This window comes from Dendropsophus ebraccatus, chromosome 11 (genome assembly GCF_027789765.1).
Source record: "Dendropsophus ebraccatus isolate aDenEbr1 chromosome 11, aDenEbr1.pat, whole genome shotgun sequence".
Classification (NCBI taxonomy): Eukaryota; Metazoa; Chordata; class Amphibia; order Anura; family Hylidae; genus Dendropsophus; species Dendropsophus ebraccatus.
In genome coordinates, this window is record NC_091464.1 from 75302838 (window position 1) to 75325653 (window position 22816).

The 22816-nt window shown below is 42.7% G+C and overlaps 2 protein-coding genes across 3 annotated transcripts in view; one reads left to right on the plus strand and one right to left on the minus strand.

Moving 5' to 3' along the window:
- JAM2 (junctional adhesion molecule 2) overlaps window positions 1-4286 on the plus strand; it is a 76113-nt gene extending 71827 nt beyond the window's left edge. For both annotated transcript variants that reach the window (XM_069945329.1, XM_069945328.1), the window contains exon 10: window positions 305-4286. Coding sequence is in view for 1 of the 2 variants with exons in the window: in XM_069945328.1 (XP_069801429.1) it covers window positions 305-337 (33 nt within the window). In the remaining variant the exon portion in view is untranslated. The remainder of the gene's footprint in view (window positions 1-304) is intronic.
- Window positions 4287-10515: 6229 nt separating this feature from the next.
- Window positions 10516-15909, minus strand: ATP5PF (ATP synthase peripheral stalk subunit F6). The gene is made up of 4 exons (XM_069944962.1): window positions 15811-15909; window positions 14721-14903; window positions 11766-11890; window positions 10516-10606 (listed from the first exon to the last, which is right to left on the minus strand). The coding sequence occupies exons 2-4, from the start codon at window positions 14888-14890 to the stop codon at window positions 10578-10580; spliced, it is 324 nt and encodes a 107-aa protein (XP_069801063.1). The 5' UTR covers window positions 14891-14903; window positions 15811-15909; the 3' UTR covers window positions 10516-10577.
- Window positions 15910-22816: the final 6907 nt, after the last annotated feature.

The window sequence follows — 22816 nt, forward strand, 5'->3', positions numbered from 1 at the left end:
GTATATATTACATTCTTAAATACTAGGGATGATAAAGATTTCAGATCATTTGCAAAAGCCCTCGTTTGTAATAGTTTGTTAATCTAAGAAAATAAAACATCGCTTCAATTCTAATAGGACCCTTAGTGTTTGGATACTTTCCCATTCACTTCAATGGGATGACATACTTGCGGCGCCCTCAACCCCTTGGGGGGCAGCGCACTGATGCTGTTTAAAGTGACAGTAACGCTGTAAAACTGCTCTTGTTAAGTGACTTTCTGATTAAACACTTTATATATTTATTAACCTTATTTCTTTTCTACAGGATTTCAAGCACACAAAGTCCTTTGTGATATGAGAAGATCTTGGCGGCCATTTTTAGACACTATGTTACTTGAATGGCGCTAATACCATTGACTTGAAAAGTATAACTTTTTACATAAAATGTAATTGACCATATTCTGAGGAGAAAACAGGATTTTTTGTGCTTTAATCCGGACCGGGGAAGTAGTTCAGCTGTAACCTATGGAGTCTCTTCCTACTGTGGCGGCTGCCATTATGACAGCGAGCGATATTACGCCGTCTCTTGAAAACGTATCTGCCGGGAAAGACATTTTCAACTTGTATTGTTCTAGTAACTATTTTTACACAAGCTAAACAGTGCATGAATGTTAAAGGAACTGTCGTACGTGTATATAAAGCAATTTATTGCTGTATCCTATTGTGTGGCCTAACATAGAACAGACCATTTGTCTGATGTGTAATAGTAATGTTAACCCTTTCAGGTAGAAAAAAACACAATTATAATTAGCAATTTGCTAGAACAAAAGAATTATTATTACATTTATTCTATATAGTCCATACATATATAGGCCTTAGATGTAGGTGAGTATAACAACCTATCAGATCCCAGCACTGGAGGCGTAAATAGAAGCCCCCCCCCCCAAAAAAAAAATAAAATAAATCATTTAAACCAGGAATGGGAACCTTTGGCCCTCCAGCTGTTGCAAAACTACAATTCCCACCTGGAAATTGATAGCTAAAGCTTAAGCTGTCCAGGCATGATGGGAATTGTAGTTTTGCAACAGCTGAGGGACCAAAGGTTCCCATCCCTGGTTTAAAATGTCCCCCAGGTGACCTGACTAGTGATTTTTTTAGGGCATCTACCACCTCTGTACCCCTGTAACACCATTATAACACTGGTTGCTATGGGCAATTGCATTTTTTTAATGCTTTGTGTACATATAAAGCCTAATACACCATTACACTGTAGACTAGGCCAAATAATCAAAACTCTGTCTAAAAGTAAAAAGCAAAACTCTTTTTGTTTGCCATAGCAACCAGAGATCAGAAATGAAAGCTGAGCTTTGATTGGTTGCTATGGGTTTATCTTTCAGTGTTGAGTGACTCCCTCTCAGTGCCTCATTGATTAAAGTGGGCCTTGTTGCCCATAGCAACCTATTATGATGGAGCATTCAGCCTTAAAAAAAAAATAGAGAAATTAAAGCAGATATCTTATTGGTTGCTATGGACAACGAGGCTGTTTTTTCTGTTTCATAAATTCCAACTTGCTAAAATAGGGACAATGTCAATCAAGAATACCCTAAAAAATGAACATTCTTTGGCAAGGCAAACTTAACCTCACCTATATATTTAATATATATATATATATATATATATATATATATATATATATATATATATATATATATATATATATATATGCCATGATTAATATTGTAATGATATACATAATCCATGTAGAAATTGTACATGTGGTATTAGTGAACTGATTTGTTGTTCACCCAATTTACTAATATGTTGGGCCCAAGGGCATAAATGGAAGAATGCAGAATGGGTTACAGGCCCCCAACTAAATCTGGACATTGAAGCCCCCCAAACCCCATTGACACCACTGATGTCAACCACTGCCTAACCCTTATAGCTATGTCCCTGGCCAGCACATAAAGTACTATAGAGGGCTCGGAGGCCTTTATGCTTCCAAATGCGTATACATCCTATGCTGCAAAAATGTCTGTTCCATTGGCATTGTCCATATTTTGATAGGATGGGCCGCATTCTGTACATATTTTATTTTTTAGTGTTTCAAGACAAGGCATTAAAAACTGAGGAAATATTCTAAGGAAAGGCCATTAGGGATGAGCGCAACCCATGTAAAGGGTTGTACCCATGTAAAGCTTAGATAACCCCCTTAAAGGTAACAGCGGTTAAAGGTGTTGGGTAATAATTCAATTTCTGTTCTGATTTGCTTCCAGGATTTGTGTATATATATATTATGAGTATATAAGCCACGAGTATCAAAACAGTTTTCTTGTCCATAGTAACTGGTGCAAAGTCTCCTCTCTGTGACCACTGAACTGGTATTTTTTCTGTTCTATTGTGATAAAATGACCTGTACTGTTATCAGTATTACCTCCTGACAATAGGATGTAGCAGGACTGTTACATGTTTCAGGTAAAATGCTCATGTGTCTTATTAAGGTGAGTGTTCTGAATGACTCCCACATGCATGGGCTCTGTTCTGTACATATAAAATCCTACAATAAAATAACTTCCATGTGCCCCCTTCTTTAACATTGGATACATGTAGAGGTCTTAGGCACCTCTATGGGGGCCCTATTACAACCCCATACCCTTAGGGCACAGGTGGCAAAAAATTGCAACCCTCCTGTTGTTGCAAAACCACAATTCCCATCATGTCTGGACAACTAAACTTTTAGCTGTCAAGGCATGATGGGAAATGTAGTTTTACAACAGCTGCAGGGTGCCGATTTTGTCACCTTTTTCAGAAGAAGGAAGGCTTATAATGTTAAATAGATCACAGTCAAACTTAGGCTCTCCAGCTGTTGCAAAACTACAATTCCAATTACAATCATGCCTGGGCAGCTAAAGCTTTGGCTATCCAGGCATGATGGGAATTGTAGTTTTGGAACAACTGGAGGGCCACAGTTTAATATCCCTGTTATACATGATATGACCATGAATCGTCGGAACACAAAAAATTTGAAAAATCTAAGAATATGTTTTAGCTAATAGGATAACATTCAGCATACTAGTTCAGCATACCCACAATGCTCATGTTACACATATATATAGTTATCAGATTTTTAGAATTTTGTTAAAAACAACATTGTGAATCTCATCTGTTAAGAGAAAACAAACTGTTTTCACAATTGGCATCACCCTGTTACTTGGTGAGTGGCATCATGTTAGAGCTAAGATGGATCAGTAAGAAAAAATTTTGGCATTGCTAACCCAGAATCAACAAAGTGTAAACCATTCTCTTCTCTACTCAAATTCACACATGTTGGTCAGCCAATAAGAGACTAATGGATAAGGACGTCGGATGGCGCAGTTCTTTAATTTCTGTAATCCTTTTTTTATTTAAAGTGTAAGGGCTCGTGCACGTTACTGCCAGTGGCTAGCATTAGCATACATTCTTGTTTCTTCATGTACAATGGATGTAATGGAATGACGACCAATATTGGTGCACAAAATGGCAGGGTTGATATCTATTTACTCTAGGTTTAGTACAGAATTGGAAAAAGCATGGCTGCTTCCTTCCACAAACGGCACCACAGCCGGTTGTGGGTTGTAGCTCTGCTCTACTGAAGTGAGTGCATCTTTTTAAAAGGCGGACATGCTTTTCTAATCTTGGACTTCCCCTTTAAAGAGGCATTCAGATCTCCCCTATTAATAGGATAGGAGAGAGTCCGACTATCGGGGATAAGAGAAAACAAGCTGAGATGGGAAGACTCCTTTAAGGCAAAAATTAAAATTTGTACTATTATACAAATTTGTGTCTAGTGAATAAAAAGATTATTAAAAAAAAAAAACATTGCCCTTATTAGTGGCCCAGTTATTTGATATTTGTTTTTCTCTAGTGCCTGTCACTGGTATTTGCATGCACAACCCCGTATCAATAAAAATGATTCCATCTTGCTAAAAAAAATATTTTTCTTTGAAATTTTATTTTTGTTTAAGAATAATAAATGTGCCTTAATTTAAAGTTCATATGAGAATGTATACATTTTTTCTACTGACTATATATGAATCGTTTTGCCGACGCTCACAGGCCTGTAAAGTTTGCTACGTGTTTGTTTGCTTCTGATATGACTTGCACTATAGCGTCTCATTGGACGTCTGGTAAAGCATATTCATCTTCCGTTGTGCATGCCTGTAAGATGAACAGATAGATAGCTTTAGCACTTTTTGAAGATTGTAAGATGTATAACATGATATAGAATACTGTCAGAAATAAAGTGTTTTTTTTTTCTTTTTGGTAAAGCTTATGTCATTTATTGATTACATACACCGATCATGCTTTGTGTTAAAACCCTGCCCTATCAAGGCCTGGACTCTACAAGACCCCTGTGGTATCTGGCAGCAGACCCTTTAAAGGAGATTGTTTGTTTGTTTTTGCCCACATAATGTACATTCACCGCTATTCCTTCAGTGCCATCTGTTTCACCCAGCTTAGTTGCATTCATCACTGTAGCAGAATATTATGATTTCTGATCAGAAATAGCAAGGGTACAAACCATCTGTTGAGGTATGGCCTATAATTCAGACAGCTGCCCTCATATACAATCTAAGAGAAAAACTGATTTTAAAGGGGAACTCCAGGTAGAGGTAAAAAAATGAACCTTTTGCAGAATCATATAACAATACTTACCTATCTATTCCAGTTTTGAAACCAAAAATCCATTTGTTTGGGGGGGGGGGGGGGGGTTGTTCTGTTTTGTGTTTCTGCACTTCCTGGTTTATCAGTTGTACACAGTACTACAGGTTCCAGAATGCAATGCTTTCCCTCAGCTGTTCATCGCAGTCCCGACCCTGCACATTCCCTGCCCAAATCTATTGCAGAACATCTAGGCTGTGTTCACACATTGCAGTTTAATTGTGTTACTGAATTATTTGCATTACATTATCATTTCATTGCTGTCCCACCCACACAGGACGCTGTATTTTCTACCTGTAACACCACACAGCACGCTGTATTCTCTACCTGTAACACCACACAGCACACTGTATTCTCTACCTGTAACACCACACGGCACGCTATATTCTCTAACTGTAACACCACACAGCACGCTGTATTCTCTACCTGTAACACCACACAGCACGCTGTATTCTCTACCTGTAACACCACACAGCACACTGTATTCTCTACCTGTAACACCACACAGCACGCTGTATTCTCTACCTGTAACACCACACAGCACACTGTATTCTCTACCTGTAACACCACACAGCGCTCTGTATTCTCTACCTGTAACACCACACAGCACGCTGTATTCTCTATCTGTAACACCACACAGCACGCTGTATTCTCTACCTGTAACGCTGATATTAGAATAAAGTAAAGAACTTTTTGATTTTTTTTTCTTTTCATTTCCACGCACATATTATGATCAAGCATCTGTTATCTTTGAAGTTGAGCCCCACAATAAGGCTCTGATCTTCTCTGCCATTTAGCATCATTTACTTGTGTTACTGCATCATCTTTGTGAATACGCTGCAGTACTGCAATGACACTCCAACATGTGTGAACACAGCCCTAATTTCACTGCACACTTCTGCACAATCAGAGAAATCAGTGCAGCACCTTATTCTGGCAGGTCAGAGATGGTTAATCACTTAGGGGATTGGGGGATCCAGCCCCGCCTCCTGGGACATCATGCTCGCCCCCTGTCTGCATCATCAGCCTGTGCTCAGCAAACACACAATGTGAGACAGAGGCATGGAAGATGTGTCTCCTAAGGAGGGATAGCAGAAGGAGCAGGAGACAATGTGGGTTGGCACAGGGGCCATTTTTTTTCACTTCCTGGATTTCTATCAGCTACCAGTGTGGCAGAACCGCACAGATATGGTAATACATTGTATAGAAACATCTATATAACTTTTAATAGAAAACAAGTTTTCCTTATCCGGAGTTCCCCTTTAAGGTGGATGCACAAAATAAGATGCTGCCTCCTGTATATGATCCTCATTCCCAGAGCTGAAATATGGTCGCAACCTGTGGACATGTGTGGCACTGCTTTTGTAACAAATAAGCTATTTTCTGTCCATCTCCTATACTTCGGATCAGTCAGTTCTCCCAATATGTCTGATAAAAGGGAATCTGTCACTGGGGTTATGCTGCCATAAATGAGGATAGCATAAACTAGTGATACATTGTTCTGTTCAGCATTTCTATTACTTTCATCATTCTGTTCAACCATTCTCCTAATATGCAGGTGAATGAGCTTTGTGTCGCGCCACTCTCTCTAGCCCCTGGCTGCTGATTGACAGCTGCCTGCCTACACACAGTGTATATGCACACACAGACACCTGCAGCCAGTGAGCAGAGGGAGCTGGTGCTCATGAATAGCGAAGACTACTGAGCAAACAGACTTAATGGAGAGGACTAGTGTGCAGTGCTCAGAGTCTTAGTTATTCAGCAGGATAGCTCTGAATCAGCTCCACAAAACAATGTAAGTGGTCAGCTTCTCTGTCACTTGTTTATGCTACCCTGAGATGTGTCTGGCCCAAGAAGGTATCCCCCAGCAAAATTAGGTGTTAGTTGAGTTGCTAGAGCCAAATTTAAGGCAACCAGGTCCATACATTCTGGAAGGTGTTACCAATGACACTTACCAATTCCCATGACAAAGCTATGCGCCATTAGAGATTTTCACATTGTCACCAGAATTAGGCGATGACCTCTACATTGCCTAGGTCATGGGAACAATCAAAGAGGCCTGATCCTGTGACAGCTGGGGGTCCGGAGGTATTCTCACTTCTCATCATGAATCTGCAGCCCCGCACTGATGACAGGAGAGCATAGCTGTCTATAAATGATTGTGCAAAAAATAATCCTGCCCGATATAGCTGACTGTAGCGGTATATTTTATTACTGTCTCGCTGCACTCCCGAAGCAGCTATAACAGTCTATTACTAATAAATTAATTTCTAGATTGACAGATCCGAGCCCTGGATATGGACTTGGAAGTAAATTTGGCAGAAGAATCTCTCCGAGCGAACAGATATTTGTGGAGCCTACATGATGCAGACTATACAATGCTGATGCTACACATACCGCACTATTCATATCCTATTTGGTTGTTCCCAGAATTCATAAAGTGAGACATTATTTCTAAGAACGGCTCCATCTGACGGACCCGCCGGGTATTTCTGGAGGTGACACAAGTTTCTTGTGCACCGAGAAGACCTTTCCAATTAAGAGATTCTTATAACTATACATTGATCCCACCATATGATACATGGACATCTGGAGATCATAACATTCACTTGTGCTTGTTCAGCATTTCCTGACATTAATAATGGTCGTCCAGTATTCTGAGAAGAGTTTCTACAAGACAGGACATAGTAACATTCCATCCATTATGTTTTATCAGTCTATAAATATATCAGCTGCCATGTAGCCTTTCATACTATATATTGCTGGATGCTAGCTGGCTAGCCTGTGGCACCTACTCCTAGTTGGGAACCACTGGTTTTGATCCCAGAGGTTGCATCCACTACTCAGCCGAGAATAGGTTTAGGCCAGGACCTTATCACAATTTATGAATCCTGCTCCAAATTCAACAGTGTTTGGATTGCCTCCAGCCCCACTAAGTTCAATAGCTCAAACATAGACAGCTAGTGATTATATTCGAATCATTGTAATAGCGCATATGAGTTTAACGTGGATTCTAACATGCTCCAGGGTTTCAGAATGTGTATACATTGACCCAAACATAGGCATAAACTGACTTGGAGGTAGGAGCTGTGATGTGGACCGGGCCTTATGCCGCTATTCCACGAGTCGTTTGGAGGAGCAAACGAGCGCTATTAGCGCTCGTTTGCTCCTCGTTCCCCGCTCGCTGCCGCCGCTATTCAACGCGGCTGCAGCGAGCGGGTGAGTGCGGGAGGGGCTGCTCGGAGGATCGCTGATCGTCCGGGCTGCCCATAGGATATAGCAGCATCTGCTGCCGACGCTCCTATTCAACGGAGCGACTGCAGCAGATCGCTGCTACATCAGTCGCTTGTTTTTCAACATGTTGAAAAACAAGCGACTGCAACGATCAGCCGACATGAACGATGTCGGCTGATCGTTGCACTCTATTCCACGGGACGAATATCGTTCGTAGCGGCCGATATCGGCCGAATAGAACGATATTGCTCCTTTAAACGACCCGTGGAATAGGGGCCTTAGGTATGTCAAGTTTTGTAGCCTCAATGTAAACAAGTGTTTTTATTCCCTGACAGCAAACACAGACCTTGAAAGGTTGGGGAAAGGAATGCAGTACTGCATCCCCTTCTGGGGTCACTAAGCTGTTTAGCTATCCTAAACAGACAGGAAGTCTGGGGAGCACTGTGCAAAGGAAAATCAGAAAATGGGAAGCCAGACTAAATAAGAGCTCATGAAACAATTGCTTTTTCCTTGGTTCTACATTTGTGACTACAATGAAGGCCAGGGGAACTATGGCAAGCAACACATCCTTCTCATTGACTTCTGCTATACAGAGGTACATGCAGCTGCACCTAATACTGCAGATCGGTTTGTTTCTAGTGAAGAAAGCCCTGGTCACCGATAGAGTGCCCAATGACCATATAGATTTTTTCAGGACTCCCTCAGGGTGCATCTAACTGCTTCAGCCACCAGTAACCAAATGCAGAGCGTTCGGACGAGGTTCACTAAACTCTAATCAACAATGAAATATAAGTTTATCGTAAGAGTAAAGTTCTTCACCTTACTCTGGTCTGACATGTCTAGATCAATCTAATCTCCCAATTTAGGCACTTCTGATGTGTAGTTTAGAAGCTGCTGTAGAAAACAAGGTCGTAATGCAGAACGGATTCCTAGCAAAAAGTAAAAAAGGACAATACCAGCCAAGTTTCATTTAAATAGAAAACTATAGTGCAAACCCAGCATAGTAGACAGTTTGCTGCCACCTACTGGTGAAGAGAGTGACTTGCAGCACTCGCCAGATTGTGATAGAACTCAGTGGTTGTATATGCACACTCCCTCACCTGGCAGTGTTGTACAAACAAGAGGCACAACTCTCCAACAGCATGGAAGGACTAGAAGTGCAGCCTCCCTGTGAACCCACACCAGAGTAAGTTAACAATAAAATCCTCCAATCCACAAAGAGCAATCAGAGGTTTTTCGGGCGCAGATCATCCACAAACTGCAAGGACCATACCAAGATTTATTAAAGAGAGAGAGTGTGTGTGTGTGTGTATATATATTATACACACACACACACACACACACTATCATCCAACTCATTTCAAGGCCAGACCAGCACTACCCACAGCAACCAATCACAGCTCAGCTTTGGGCAGTGCTGAAAGGAAAGCTGAGCTGTGATTGGTTGCTGTGGGCAGTTTGCACCAGTCTAAATTTTACACCCTTTGATAAATCTCCCCCTAAGTGTGCTGTTATTTCTTTCTTTCTTGGCCTCACAGAATGTGCTTTCTTAATCCCATCTAATCCCAACCGATACATTTATGATGCTGGTGCGATTGATATCGTATTCATGAAGAAATATACAAAACGATAGCACAAGCGATTTTAAGAAACTCTGTAATAAGTTTTATTAAGCAAAAGAGTTTCCTTCTGTACTCACTTCAGAAGAAGCAGGAATTCTGTTCTGGTCTATGGTGGAAGGAGGAGTCGAGGGGGTTGAGTAAGCGGGGAGGAGAAAAGGCAGCTCTGCACAGCAAATCATCCTGCAATCTTATCTCACCAAACTCCTAGATAAGCACTGACCTTTCTGACCAATGAATCCAGTGTTTTATGTGCCCAGTCTTCAAACCACACAGCTACTTGTCTCCTCTTCTTGCTCACTCATTCCCCTCCCCCCTTCATAGGTTATAATGCACACAGCAGAACCAGTCTTCACTTTCCTCTGTAATGTAGACGACTTTACAAAACAGCTTTTTGAGTGCAGAGAGAGACTTTTTTTTTTTTTGCCACATAAAACCCTATTACAGAGTTTCTTAAAATCACTGGTACTATTGATTTCTGCAAAACTATTTTAAATGACAGTTACACTTTAACACCTATAGGCTATGTTCACACAGCGTAAAAGTATGGCCGTTGTTGAGTCACGGAACGGTCGGTCCTATACGCCATGTGAACATGTCCATATGTTGTAAGGTACACACCATAAAAAGGGATTTTTGTTTTTTGCTGAAGCACCTCCCGAATAAAAAGTAATACAAAGAGCTAATGTACCCTGGAAACTGGAAAGAGTTATGTAGCTCTTACACAGCTATTTCAATGGAAAAATCTTGGAATTTGGAGTTGTTATACAGCAATTCTATATATTCAGCCATAGGTTGTATGTATGTTTTCCTGGCAGCCTTAAAACTGCATTCAACTTCTACAGTTGCCAGGAGGCAAATGCCGAGTGTTGAGGTTAGGAGAATGTTGCCGAACTTTAACAGTTCAGCAGGTCTGCTCAACACTAGTGATCCAAACATGTGACGCTGGTGACCGAAAGAAGCAGACAGACAACGCTGAAAGTCATCACCAAAATGGTTTATTAAGTTACTAGAAACACAGACGAGACAGATCCGAGTGTCAGATCACTTCTGTACCTCCTCCAGATTTGGTTCTGAAATATGAAGAAAAATCAATGATCACAATATCAGAAACTGCACATAACCCAGGTCCATGTAACTCAGAAAAGGATTACATTAAAGAGCCAATAATCACACTAACCTCCGATATTTCTATATTCAGGAGTATACCTTCAGAGAGAGGAGGGGGCAGGTGTAAGTCCTGATTACTGTGTTCAAGAGAAAACATGCCTTACATTTGCCCCTTTCTTTCTTGGGAGGTATACTTCAGAGACGTTGGAAAGACAGGTTGTTAGCGCTCAGGAGGAGAAGGTTTGAGCCACTTTCTGCTCCCTGCACAACCCCTTTAAAAAGGTCTCACCAATGAATCAGGAGCATATAGAAGTTGCTCATAGTACTGTGGAACAAGGGGCCCAAAGAGCTGCAGCCACTAAAATTTGGTGTCTTTTCAAAACTTAGGTTGGGAGGTGTCATAACAACACATGGTGATAGCATCTGCGTGGGGCTTGCAGAAAAACTCAATTCAGAATTTTCTGTTCAAGAATATACTCGGATGTGACGTGCAGAACACATTAAGGTTAACTGCAGTCACAGCTGGATGCTCCAAGAGGCACATGTAATAGAGGTTCCTATCCAGGAACACAAAAAGCTTCTTCACACAATTGTTGTTCCTGTGTGCACCAATGTGATAAGTCTGACGCATCTTCTGTTCGTCCAAGACAAAATATTCTAGACAAAGCATATTCTAAAAATGCTATCCCCAGCAGACAATAGAATTATACAGGAAACAATGGGGTCCAGCAGCACAAATAGATCCAATAACTATGATAGCAGGTAAGGATGCACATCAGTGGCCACAATCCCAAGTGGCTCTAAGAATCAAGCAAAAGTCCAAGAGCATCCAAAGTAATAGAATAATCCAAGTGATTTTATTTGCCCAGCGCTAATACAACGTTTTGACCGTGCTGGACATACTTGAAAAAAATGACCAACGTGGTTGAAATGTTGTATTAGCACTTTGCAGATAAAACCACTTGGATTATTCTATTACTTGGATGCTGTTGGACTCATGCTTGTCTTGAATAGAATTATACACTCATGTATGGTGTTCGAGATAGATGGTGTTATAGAGATACAGTTGATAGACACTGTATATCTCTCTCTCATACGTAGCAATATTAATCACACACAAACCTTCAAATTTGAAGTCTGGGAATTTTTCCAAATTGCCGCCTCCATACAACCTCTGCAATTTGCTGATGTCATCATTTAGCTCTTTCTGGTATTCAGCACCGGCATCGACAGCACCTCCGGCCTTTCTATAAATTATAGATTACACAAACTTTGTCAATGTTCAAATTGCAAGAAATAAAAAAATTAAACATTGCACTAGTGAAAGCAAAACATCTGCAGATGATCAGAATAAGGCCCTGTGGATTTCTTCACTCTGAGGTCATGTACACACACCTTCCATCTTTTTAATCTCAAAGAAAACGACATTTTTTTGCAGCCATCTTGCTTACAAAAAACTTTTTAATAAACGGACGTTATAATAAATTGGCACAGATTTCTCATTCTGCCTGGAACCAGAACCTGAGCTGCACAAAGAAATAAAAAATATGTCAGAATCTATGGGGCAATGCAATATTAGAGCTAATGTACCATCATGTACATTCGCTTTAAGTATTGCCCATGTATACAATGGCACTGCGGTCCTCCAAGGCCCATGAATACATGTCCTTCAAAAAAAGGACAGCGAAAGCGGCTTCCTTGCGTCTGCGCCGTTCTATACATGAGCAATACTTAAAGCGAAGGTACCTGAATGTACAGTGAGGCCCCACTGACCCCGTCTATTCTGGAAGCAGCGGACAGGGGCGGCTAGAAACAACACAGCCGGGCGAGCTGCTCTATGCAGATGCAGTTTCTATAATTCCCACAGACAAGAATGGGAATACAGAAATAGAACCATTAACTAAAAGGGTTTCCTTAATTCCTAAATTACAGAAATCATAGCTCACAGTGCTAGAGATTCTGTAACTCCCTTTTGCTCCTATGCATGATAAAGAAACAGTGTAAGATAGCTGGGGTTCTGAAAGCAATATGGTGCGCTCCTACCCCCACAACCATCTTCACATAGATAGGACCTGCACCTATCAAATTGGATGACAAATATCTAATTGTGAGGACCACTTCATTGGTGTTAACCAGGTTTAGATAAACATGGCCGCTTTCTTCCAGAAACAGCACCATATCAGGAAAGACTTAAAGCGTTAACTATAAAATGTTTTGACTATTCAGTATTAGTTAGCTTAGGTCGTCATAAGAATTTTTGCACTATACATTAATAAGCTGAAATGAATAGTTTTTTAAATACATGAAGCTTAATGTCCCCTCAGAACTGTGTCTGCCTCTGTGTTATTTCTGCATGCTGGACACGCCCCTCCCTGGGAATTCATACTTAGTGTACAGACTCTGACAGGAGCATCAGATAACAGCCCTGACAGACAGAAACAAACCCCTCTCCCTCACCTCCTAGCAGCACGTTCTCCCCCCTCCCCTCACAGAGGTGACTAAGCAGAGCTGAGGGTGTTGTGTTTGGAGATGGATGGAGGGACAAGTACCCAGTGCTTCAACCAGTGGGGACATGCCACCATGACTCCAATGTACTACATGAGGGAGAGTGGGTGAGTCACTAAGGGGAGGAATACAAGTCCCAGCACAACACAGCTGTAGTCCTTCCATAGTACATATAACATTCACTATCAGATATCTGCAGCAGGTGCCGCCACCTCCATGGCTGACATTATCCTACAGTGTAATGAGAGCAGATGACTGTATCTAATCCCACTGTGTGTGATACCATCAGCTGGTGCTTTGTATCTAATCTTACATTGTGATACTGTATGCTGGGGCTGTATCTAATCCCACTGTGTGTGATACCATCAGCTGGTGCTTTGTATCTAATCTTACATTGTGATACTGTATGCTGGGGCTGTATCTGATCCCACTGTGTGTGATACCATCTGCTGGGGCTCTGTATCTAATCTTACATTGTGATACTGTATGCTGGGGCTGTATCTAATCCCACTATGTGTGATACATCTGCTAAGGTGCTGGTCAGTGAATGGAGGGACGCAGCCAGGGAGATGGGGGATAGGCCACGCCCACTTTCTCTCAGCCAAGAGAAAAATTCATTTATTCTTCTGAGCCATACAACTGGGGATATCTCAGCGAGCGCACACATTATCAACACAGTTTATGGCTCTTTTTTTTTTTTTTTTTTTTTTTTAAGGGAAACACAAGGGTTTTATTTTTTTTTTGAGGAATTTCATTTTTTGGCTATTTAAATTATAGTTACCCTTTAAGGATTTGAATCCGTATAGTCTGGAGGAAAGAAGGGAAAGGGGGGACATGATGGAAACCTTTAAAGTGACTGTATCACCAGGCCCAGGCTGAAGCACTGGAGGCGGGCAGACCCATCCTTAGTGGGAGAAAGCCCTATCTCCTCTATGATAGGGTTCCATCGATTCTAATGGAGTCATGTCATGGAGGGGCTGGGGTTTCTTCCCACTAAGGGTGGGTCAGCCCGCCTCCAGTGCGTCAGCCTGGGCCTGGTGATACAGTCACTTTAAGTATGTTAAAGGACTAAATAAGGTTCAGGAGGGAAGTGTTTGTAGTAAAAAAAAAACCTCAAGGACACAGTGAGAGGTTAGTTGGGGAAAAGGTCAGAAGCAAAGTGAGAAAATATTATTTTACTGAAAGAGTAGTATATGCTTGGAACAAACTTCCAGCAGAGGTGGTTGGTAAATCTACAGTAACAGAATGTAAACCTGCCTGGGATAACCATATATCTATCCTAAGATAATAAAAAAGGAAATACTAAAAGGGCAGACTAGACAAACCAGGGGGGCTTTTTCTGCTGACGGTCTCCTATGTTTCATTCCCGTCCTCAGTTTGGGTGTGGGGGGTTTTTCAGCTGTTTGAAGCTCGAAGTCAATGGAGCTGAATTGTAATACGACACACAACCTGATGACAGGGGTGGTGCTGTTTTTTAAGGTAAGGACCAGTGTTTTTTTCTCTAATAAAGCTCTTCCTGATGTTACATTGTCTATCATGGAGGATTGTGCTCCAAGACCTACAGTCACTTACTGGCTCTTTGTCCTGTAGTCTCGGATTTTATCAACGAAAAGCTTCTGGATGGGATCAAGCTCCTTAGTCTTGTTGAAGGCAATGGCTGTCAGTCCAATATTCCTCCTCAAGTGGACGGAGACTGAGGAGCGGAGAATAGAGGAGAAGCGGAAAAGCTGCTGGAGAACCATGATGTCACGTTACCTAGAAGGAAGATAGGGAATGAATACTATAACAATTCACTGCATCTGTTCTCATGCACGCCAGAGCAATCCGCATCACCATGAAGCAATGTGAATACAATGATCTGCTATATACACTGCAGTAAGAGTCACATGACCAGATTTATATCTAATGTATATGGGATCCTGCCAAAGACCAGATGAGCTGTGATGGGATAAGGGGGAGGTAGAAGAACAGAAGCAGACGTACCCAGATTATTATGGTAAAGGAGGGATCCAGTCACTGGGTTTCCTGGATCCCTCTCATTGTTACAGAGCCGCCGTTCTCACAGGACATTGAAGGGGGGCTCCGATCTCTGCTACCCAAGGCTGCTGTGAGATCATCATCTGCATATGTGCGTATAGGGAGATTACTCCACTTCAGGCTACATCACAGGCTTACATGTACAAACGCCTTAAAGGGAACATGTAGGATTTGCAAAATGCGACTTTCTCCCCCATAGTCATTACGTATACCTGATTCATGACCTGTGTCTGGGGTCACACTTGTATAAGACTGAACTGCAATACCAGACATGGCCAGCAGATAGAGTGGCGCTGTTCCTGGAAAAAGTGCCATGCAGGATTCCCTCTTTGCCCTCCACACAGGACAATGTGACAGCAGCACCGTCCTCTGTGGGGTGAGGGGGCACTTGGCTATTATAACACTATCATAGTATGAACAGCGCCCCCTGCAGCCCCAGCAGTGTCCTACACCATGGCTGATACACATGACAGCACCAGCAATGCAGAAAAGCTCCACAGACATGCATGTCTGCACGTATCAGGTATAGGCTGTCAGTGCTGGCAGGAGGTACAGGCCGCTATGCGGGGGGATAACAGACAGGTGTAGGGCACAAGCCGGGACCCCCGTCCTCTCACCGGCTCACCTCTCCCGGGCACAGCGGAGCGGTCACCTTGCTTCCTATCACCGTGAGCAGCACGCTGATGACGTCAGACGTAGAACACGCTGAGTCAAAGCTCCGCCCCTAATGTGACGTACTTTAGGTCGAGCGAAGAGTGAAAGTGTACTGCGCATGTGCCGAGTACGGTCGCGTGACTTCTCCAATAGGAACTACAAATCCCAGAATTCTGCGCTCCTAGATGGAGACTGTGCAGACCTGTCACTGCATTTGGTATGCACAGGAGTAAGGAGAGGCTGAAGTCTTACTTATACTGTATATTGTACTTCTCTCCTTCTCATATTGTTAGAATAGTCAGTTATCAGTTCCTGGATAAGCTGGGTGACATCAAGACTCCATTGACATTGACACCTGCATTAGAGATTCCCTCAAAAATGTACCAAAAAAAGAAAAAAAAGCGTTTGCTCTTAAAGGGTTTATCCAGGCTTAAAAACAAACATGTCCGCTTTCTTCCATGATCGTTTTGCAGCTCGGTTTCATTGATGTGAATGGAGCTGAATTGTAATACCACACACAACCTGAGGACCGGGTGGTGCTGTGTCTGGAAAAAAAAAAAAAAAAAGCTGTGCTTTTTCTAGTCCTGTAAAAACCCTTTAAGATGGAACAGTAAACCTGGCGGTATCACGTCTGCATCAGAGGATTGGTTGGAGGCCTTTATTGCAGGATTAGTCCAAAATACCAGACAAAATTGTGCAGCAACTGTTTAAATGACAACGTGCCGGATCCACCATTATTTTCCATTGTTTGTATGTTTTATAATGATTAATATGGCTATAAATATCCAATATATATATATATATATATATATATATATATATATACAATATAGAAATCACTGTGGCACTCAAAAATATAGTGAAATAAAGAAGTGGTTTATTCGCCCAAAAACCGCAACGTTTCAAACTCACAATGAGTCCTTTTTCAAGCAGTGTGAAAGCACATATGGCAAAGGAAGTGTTTAAATACACAGCAAATCATAATTAGCAACAAGTGTGTCCAATCATTAATCAATGTCACAAAAAAGTCAAAACAAACATATACACGTGTAGTAACAAATCTATACATATCGTGGCAAATATACAAGTGTTTACAAACATATCGTGATAATCACACCACGTGTACACCCATACACAGTGTTTCAAAAGTGTCATAAAGTTCATACAGTCAAAGGTAAAAAAGTTCATGTAAGAAGTTCATGCTAAATAGCACATTAAGAATCTTGGGGATCATCACTCACTCCGATCTTGATGTGGCCACGGACCCCGGGATGTTAGACAGCGGCGATGTAACAGACCTATTGCGCATGTGCAGGATGTCAGCCAATGAACGAGCTTGCAGGGCGGCAGGACCACTGAAACCAGGGAGTTATGCTTGCAGGAGATGCATTAATTGCAGATATGTAATTAGGGGTGACAGATTTATTCATCCAATTACACAAAAGGAATACCCAATCAAACAACATATTACGTGTGAGACAGATTGGGTGATCTATGTCATCATCTGCCCTTGCCCCCTACTATATGTAGGGGAAACCTCCCTGGACGTCAAAACACGACTGATTCAACACAGGTACACGATCAGGAAAAGGAAACTTGATTTACCTGTACCCAAACATTTTTGTGACAAAAACCATGCGGAACACGATCTTCGTATCATGTTTATTGAACACATCTTAGCTCCTACGAGGGGGGGTGATAGATTGGCCAAACAAAAAAGGAGGGAACTTTATTGGATATTTGAATTAAATTCCCTCAAACCATATGGCCTGAACGTTGACTTTAAGATCACACCTAGAATTTGTGGATAAGAGTCCCTTGAAGGATGACGGCTAATATTGCTTTTCTGATCTCCCCTGGTTGGTCCAAGCAGATATGGCATTTAAATATATTATAAATACTTTTTTGCATTTATTAATTTTGGTTTCTGTATTTTCAGATATTCAAGCAATATTACTTTGGGATCGAAGGGAACATCACCACAGGATGATCTTGGATCGGACCCCCAACGATGGCAATTTTTGTCTTTACCACTCATTCAGACCTTGCGTTTTTCATTTGCGTTTTCTTTGCGTTTTTACACTGGACAGCTAAGATCTACGTTTTTGGAGTCCACACGTTTATTAGTCTGGCTGGGACACTAACCTGGAAACCCTGGGTGTTGGAGCCATTGGATTTAGTGCATAGGATCCGTACAGGATCCGTATAGGATACACATCTATGTGAGTCCGGGATCCTTGAACACCGATTGGTTGCGTGTGTTGCTGGGTTACAGCAGCCCGCATCAGTCGTTCCGGTTTCATTTATGCCAAATATGGGGGCAGTACGGGTGATAATGTCCAGATAAGGCCGCTATCAGGTGTAATATACCGGACGTGAAGAAGTTCTCCATTGATAATGTTTTTCTGATGCTGTAACGTACAGTGTTTTTCCGCCTAACAGCAATTATAAGGTTAATTCAGCCAGTTCAACTATGACGTGGGCTGCCGCCCTGCAAGCTCGTTCATTGGCTGACATCCTGCACATGCGCAATAGGTCTGTTACATCGCCGCTGTCTAACATCCCGGGGTCCGTGGCCACATCAAGATCGGAGTGAGTGATGATCCCCAAGATTCTTAATGTGCTATTTAGCATGAACTTCTTACATGAACTTTTTTACCTTTGACTGTATGAACTTTATGACACTTTTGAAACACTGTGTATGGGTGTACACGTGGTGTGATTATCACGATATGTTTGTAAACACTTGTATATTTGCCACGATATGTATAGATTTGTTACTACACGTGTATATGTTTGTTTTGACTTTTTTGTGACATTGATTAATGATTGGACACACTTGTTGCTAATTAGGATTTGCTGTGTATTTAAACACTTCCTTTGCCATATGTGCTTTAACACTGCTTGAAAAAGGACTCATTGTGAGTTTGAAACGTTGCGGTTTTTGGGCGAATAAACCACTTCTTTATTTCACTATATTTTTGAGTGCCACAGTGATTTCTATATTGTATATACTTAGCACCTATGGTCACAAGGGTGCACAGTGGTAGGCACCAGAACATTTTTTAGATCATTGAGTGCTGCACCACCCTCTACTTTTTTTTATATATATATATATATATATATATATATATATATATATATATATCTTTATAAAATGAACCAGACATACTGTGTTTCCCCACAAATAATATATCCTCCTGAAATAAGACAGCCCAACTGACCTAAAGTAAGGCATCCCCCTCAAAAGTAAGGCGCCTGCCCCCTGCGACTCACCAACCCCCCCTGGCATACTGGTCCATGGCCCCCACATCCATCCGTATGCAGGTTGTAAACATACACTGTAGATGCAACCCGAAAATGTGCCTAACATGACAAACAGGTTCTACTATTCCAGCACAGATTAGGCCTTGTGCACATCTGCATTGCAGGTTCTGTAAGGTGCGGTCATTGCAAACCCCAATAAAAATCCCAGAGAGAATAGTGCAGCCTGGGCACCAAGAAGGAGATTTGGGCTCGCTGCTGTGTCTGTTGCTCCGCTCCTATGCTGAAAGAAAGAACACTTGTTTTAACCCAGCCATAATGTACCCATACATGTGAAATACCCATCAGCAGAACCACAGCTCTCTGTCCTAAGCCCTCCATACCCACCAGTGTTCAGTTTGGCCAAGTGTTCAGGTGGTCTCAATGGAGAGAGGTTATAGCTGAGCCGCTGCCAGACTCCTCTAATCTCCCCGAGAACTAAAGGACTATGCCCGATCCTTCTCTCCTCCAACTTCATTTGCCAGGGCAGTCAGGAGGCCTTCTTACCCAATGGACAGTCTTTAGGACCTTGCCGTGTACCTCTACAAGGTCTGTCACACAGTGCAAAGGGACTGGCATATCATTACCTTGTTGTTTCAATATGATATAAGCCTATGGTATGTTAATCTGATTCTATTCCATAGCCTTAAGGCAATGGCTAATATAATTTTATGCATTTTACCACAATGTTGATCCAGGGGCAGACATCCTATAGATGCAACCTGTGCACAGCATATTAGATCACATATAAGGGGCTACACATCTTCCTACATGTGTCTCACAACAAATACAGTGGTACCTTGGTTTAAGAGTGTTTTGGTTTAAGAGCTCACAGTTTTTCAAAATTGTGACTTTGTTTAAGAGCATTGCTTTGGTGTAAGAGCTCCCTGTACTGGGTGGGGGCGCGAGTGGAGGAGGGGCATGGTCTGCATAGCGTGGTCTACAGCACTGTACTCTGACCCAGGAAGTCTCCCTCACCTTCCAAATCATAGCAGATCCACTTCAGGCTGGGGCTCACATCAGGGGACAGCACTGTGGAGGTAATCTCTCCATAGCTGTAACCCCTCTCTCCCCAGACAGAGAGTGCTGCTATACTGTGCCCACATCTGCCCTGCTCATTCCTTCATACTTCCTGCAGTCTCTGTCCGCCCTTGTATTTCCCATCCTCTCCATTACTGTACAGTAACTTATAATATCACAGATTCTGCTGTTTCTGAATGTTTGTTTCATCTGTTTTACATGTTATTCAGAATAATAAATCATTTTGGGTGGGTTTGGAACCAATTGTCTGTATTTCTATGATTTCTTATGGGAAAATTTGCATTGGTTTAAGAGTGGATTTGGATTACAAGCGCGGTCCCGAAACGAATTATACTCGTAATCCAAGGCACCAGTGTATGTCTGAGTCTTCATAATACAGATGCAGATGAATACTATGCCACATCAGGGAGGTGTCATCAGCTCCATGTCTTACTATTGGTTCTTGCTGACCATAGATCTCCTGCCTCTAACCACTCGGACCTTGACATGGAACAGCACTGGCTACAACGAAGACTCTCATAGATGTTATGCAGCTCTGCCACAGTAATACTGCCCTGTAATACAGCGTTTCCCAACTGGGGTGCCGCGGCACACTGGTGTGTCGGGAGAACCCCTCCAGGGGTGCCGCGGGATCCCGGTGGGAAATGTGTGCTGTCTCTTTAAGCATCCCGAGAAGCTGCGGCCGCGCAGCTTCTCGGGATGCACGGATCACTTTCATGTTCTGCCCGCACTATGAGCGGGCGGAACATTAAAGTGAGCAAAATATAGGAGCAGGAAGTGTCAGCATCCTGCTCCTATATTCACTCCCATAGGCCGCCGGCACTTCATGCCAGCAACCTATGGGAGGCCGGGACGTGACCTCTCCGGCAGGTGTGATGATGTGACGTCATCACGCCTGCCGGAAGTCCCGTCCCCACGGCTCGCAAGATGGAGCGCGAAGAGGAGGAGTAGAGCTGCCTTCTGCAGCCACAGCGCGGATTAGGTGAGTATGATGTTTTTTTTTTTTTTTAAGGGGCAGAGCAGGGGGCATTATTAGTATATGGGGGCACCTCTGGGGGCATTATTAGTATATGGGGGCATTATTAGTTCATGGGGGCACCTCTGGGGGCATTATTAGTATATGGGGGCATTATTAGTATATGGGGGCACCTCTGGGGGCATTATTAGTATATGGGGGCACCTCTGGGGGCATTATTAGTTCATGGGGGGCACCTCTGGAGGCATTATTAGTATATGGGGGGCACCTCTGGGGGCATTATTAGTATATGGGGGGCACCTCTGGGGGCATTATTAGTATATGGGGGCACTTCTGGGGGCATTATTAGCTTCTGGGGGCATTATTAGTATATGGGGGAACCTCTGGGGGCATTATTAGCTTCTGGGGGCATTATTAGTATATGGGGGAACCTCTGGGGGCATTATTAGATATGGGGGCACCTCTGGGGGAATTATTAGTATATGGGGGCACCTCTGGGGGCATTAGTATATGGGGGTACCTCTGGGGGCATTATTAGTATATGGGGGCACCTCTGGGGGCATTATTAGTATATGGGGGCACGTCTGGGGGCATTATTAGTTCATAGGAGAACCTCTGGGGGAATTATTAGTATATGGGGGCACCTCTGGGGGCATTATTAGTATATGGGGGCACCTCTGGGGGCATTATTAGTATATGGGGGCACCTCTGGGGGCATTATTAGTTCATGGGGGCACCTCAGGGGGCATTATTAGTTCATAGGGGGCACCTCTGGGGGCATTATTAGTTCATAGGGGGCACCTCTGGGGGCATTATTAGCTCATGGGGGCACCTCTGGGGGCATTATTAGTATATGGGGGCACCTCTGGGGGCATTATTAGTATATGGGGGCACCTCTGGGGGCATTATTAGTATATGGGGGCACCTCTGGGGGCATTATTAGTATATGGGGGCACCTCTGGGGGCATTATTAGTTCATGGGGGCACCTCTGGGGGCATTATTAGTTCATGGGGGCACCTCTGGGGGCATTATTAGTTCATCACAGCAGGGGATCCTACATACAGGGGGCACAGCAGGGCATCCTACATACAGGGGGCACAGCAGGGGTTCCTACATACAGGGGGCATCCCACATTCCTACTCGCTTTACTGCACATAACACCAAACAGCGCAGTTACTATGGGAGCCTACAGGAGGGAGAAAGGAAAGGAAGTTGCTAGAAATGTGCGGAGCCTAAATTGTTTGTCTTGCAGGTTCTGAAGAGATGAAAAGTAGCTGGAAGAAATCATCATGGCGGAAGGAGAGGATAAGGAAAAGTGACTCCTCAGATCAAAGAAGACGTCACCTGTGAGTCACTGTATGACGGTTTTCTTATTTTGTAGAACATTATTTAGTAGGGGTGCCCCGAGGAAATTTTTTTTTCCAAGGTGTGCCCCGAGGTGGAAAAGATTGGGAAGCACTGCTGTAATACACTACAGGTACAGACACAAGTATAGCTGTTACATACAAGGGCGGCTACACTAAATACATTTCCAGGAGGAATAACAGAGGGATAGCACAGTACAGCATTTTGTCATTGTTATTATTATTATTATTTTTTTTATAAGAGATACAAGTACATATCTCTCCTTTGTGGTAAGTATTGTGGACATTGTGG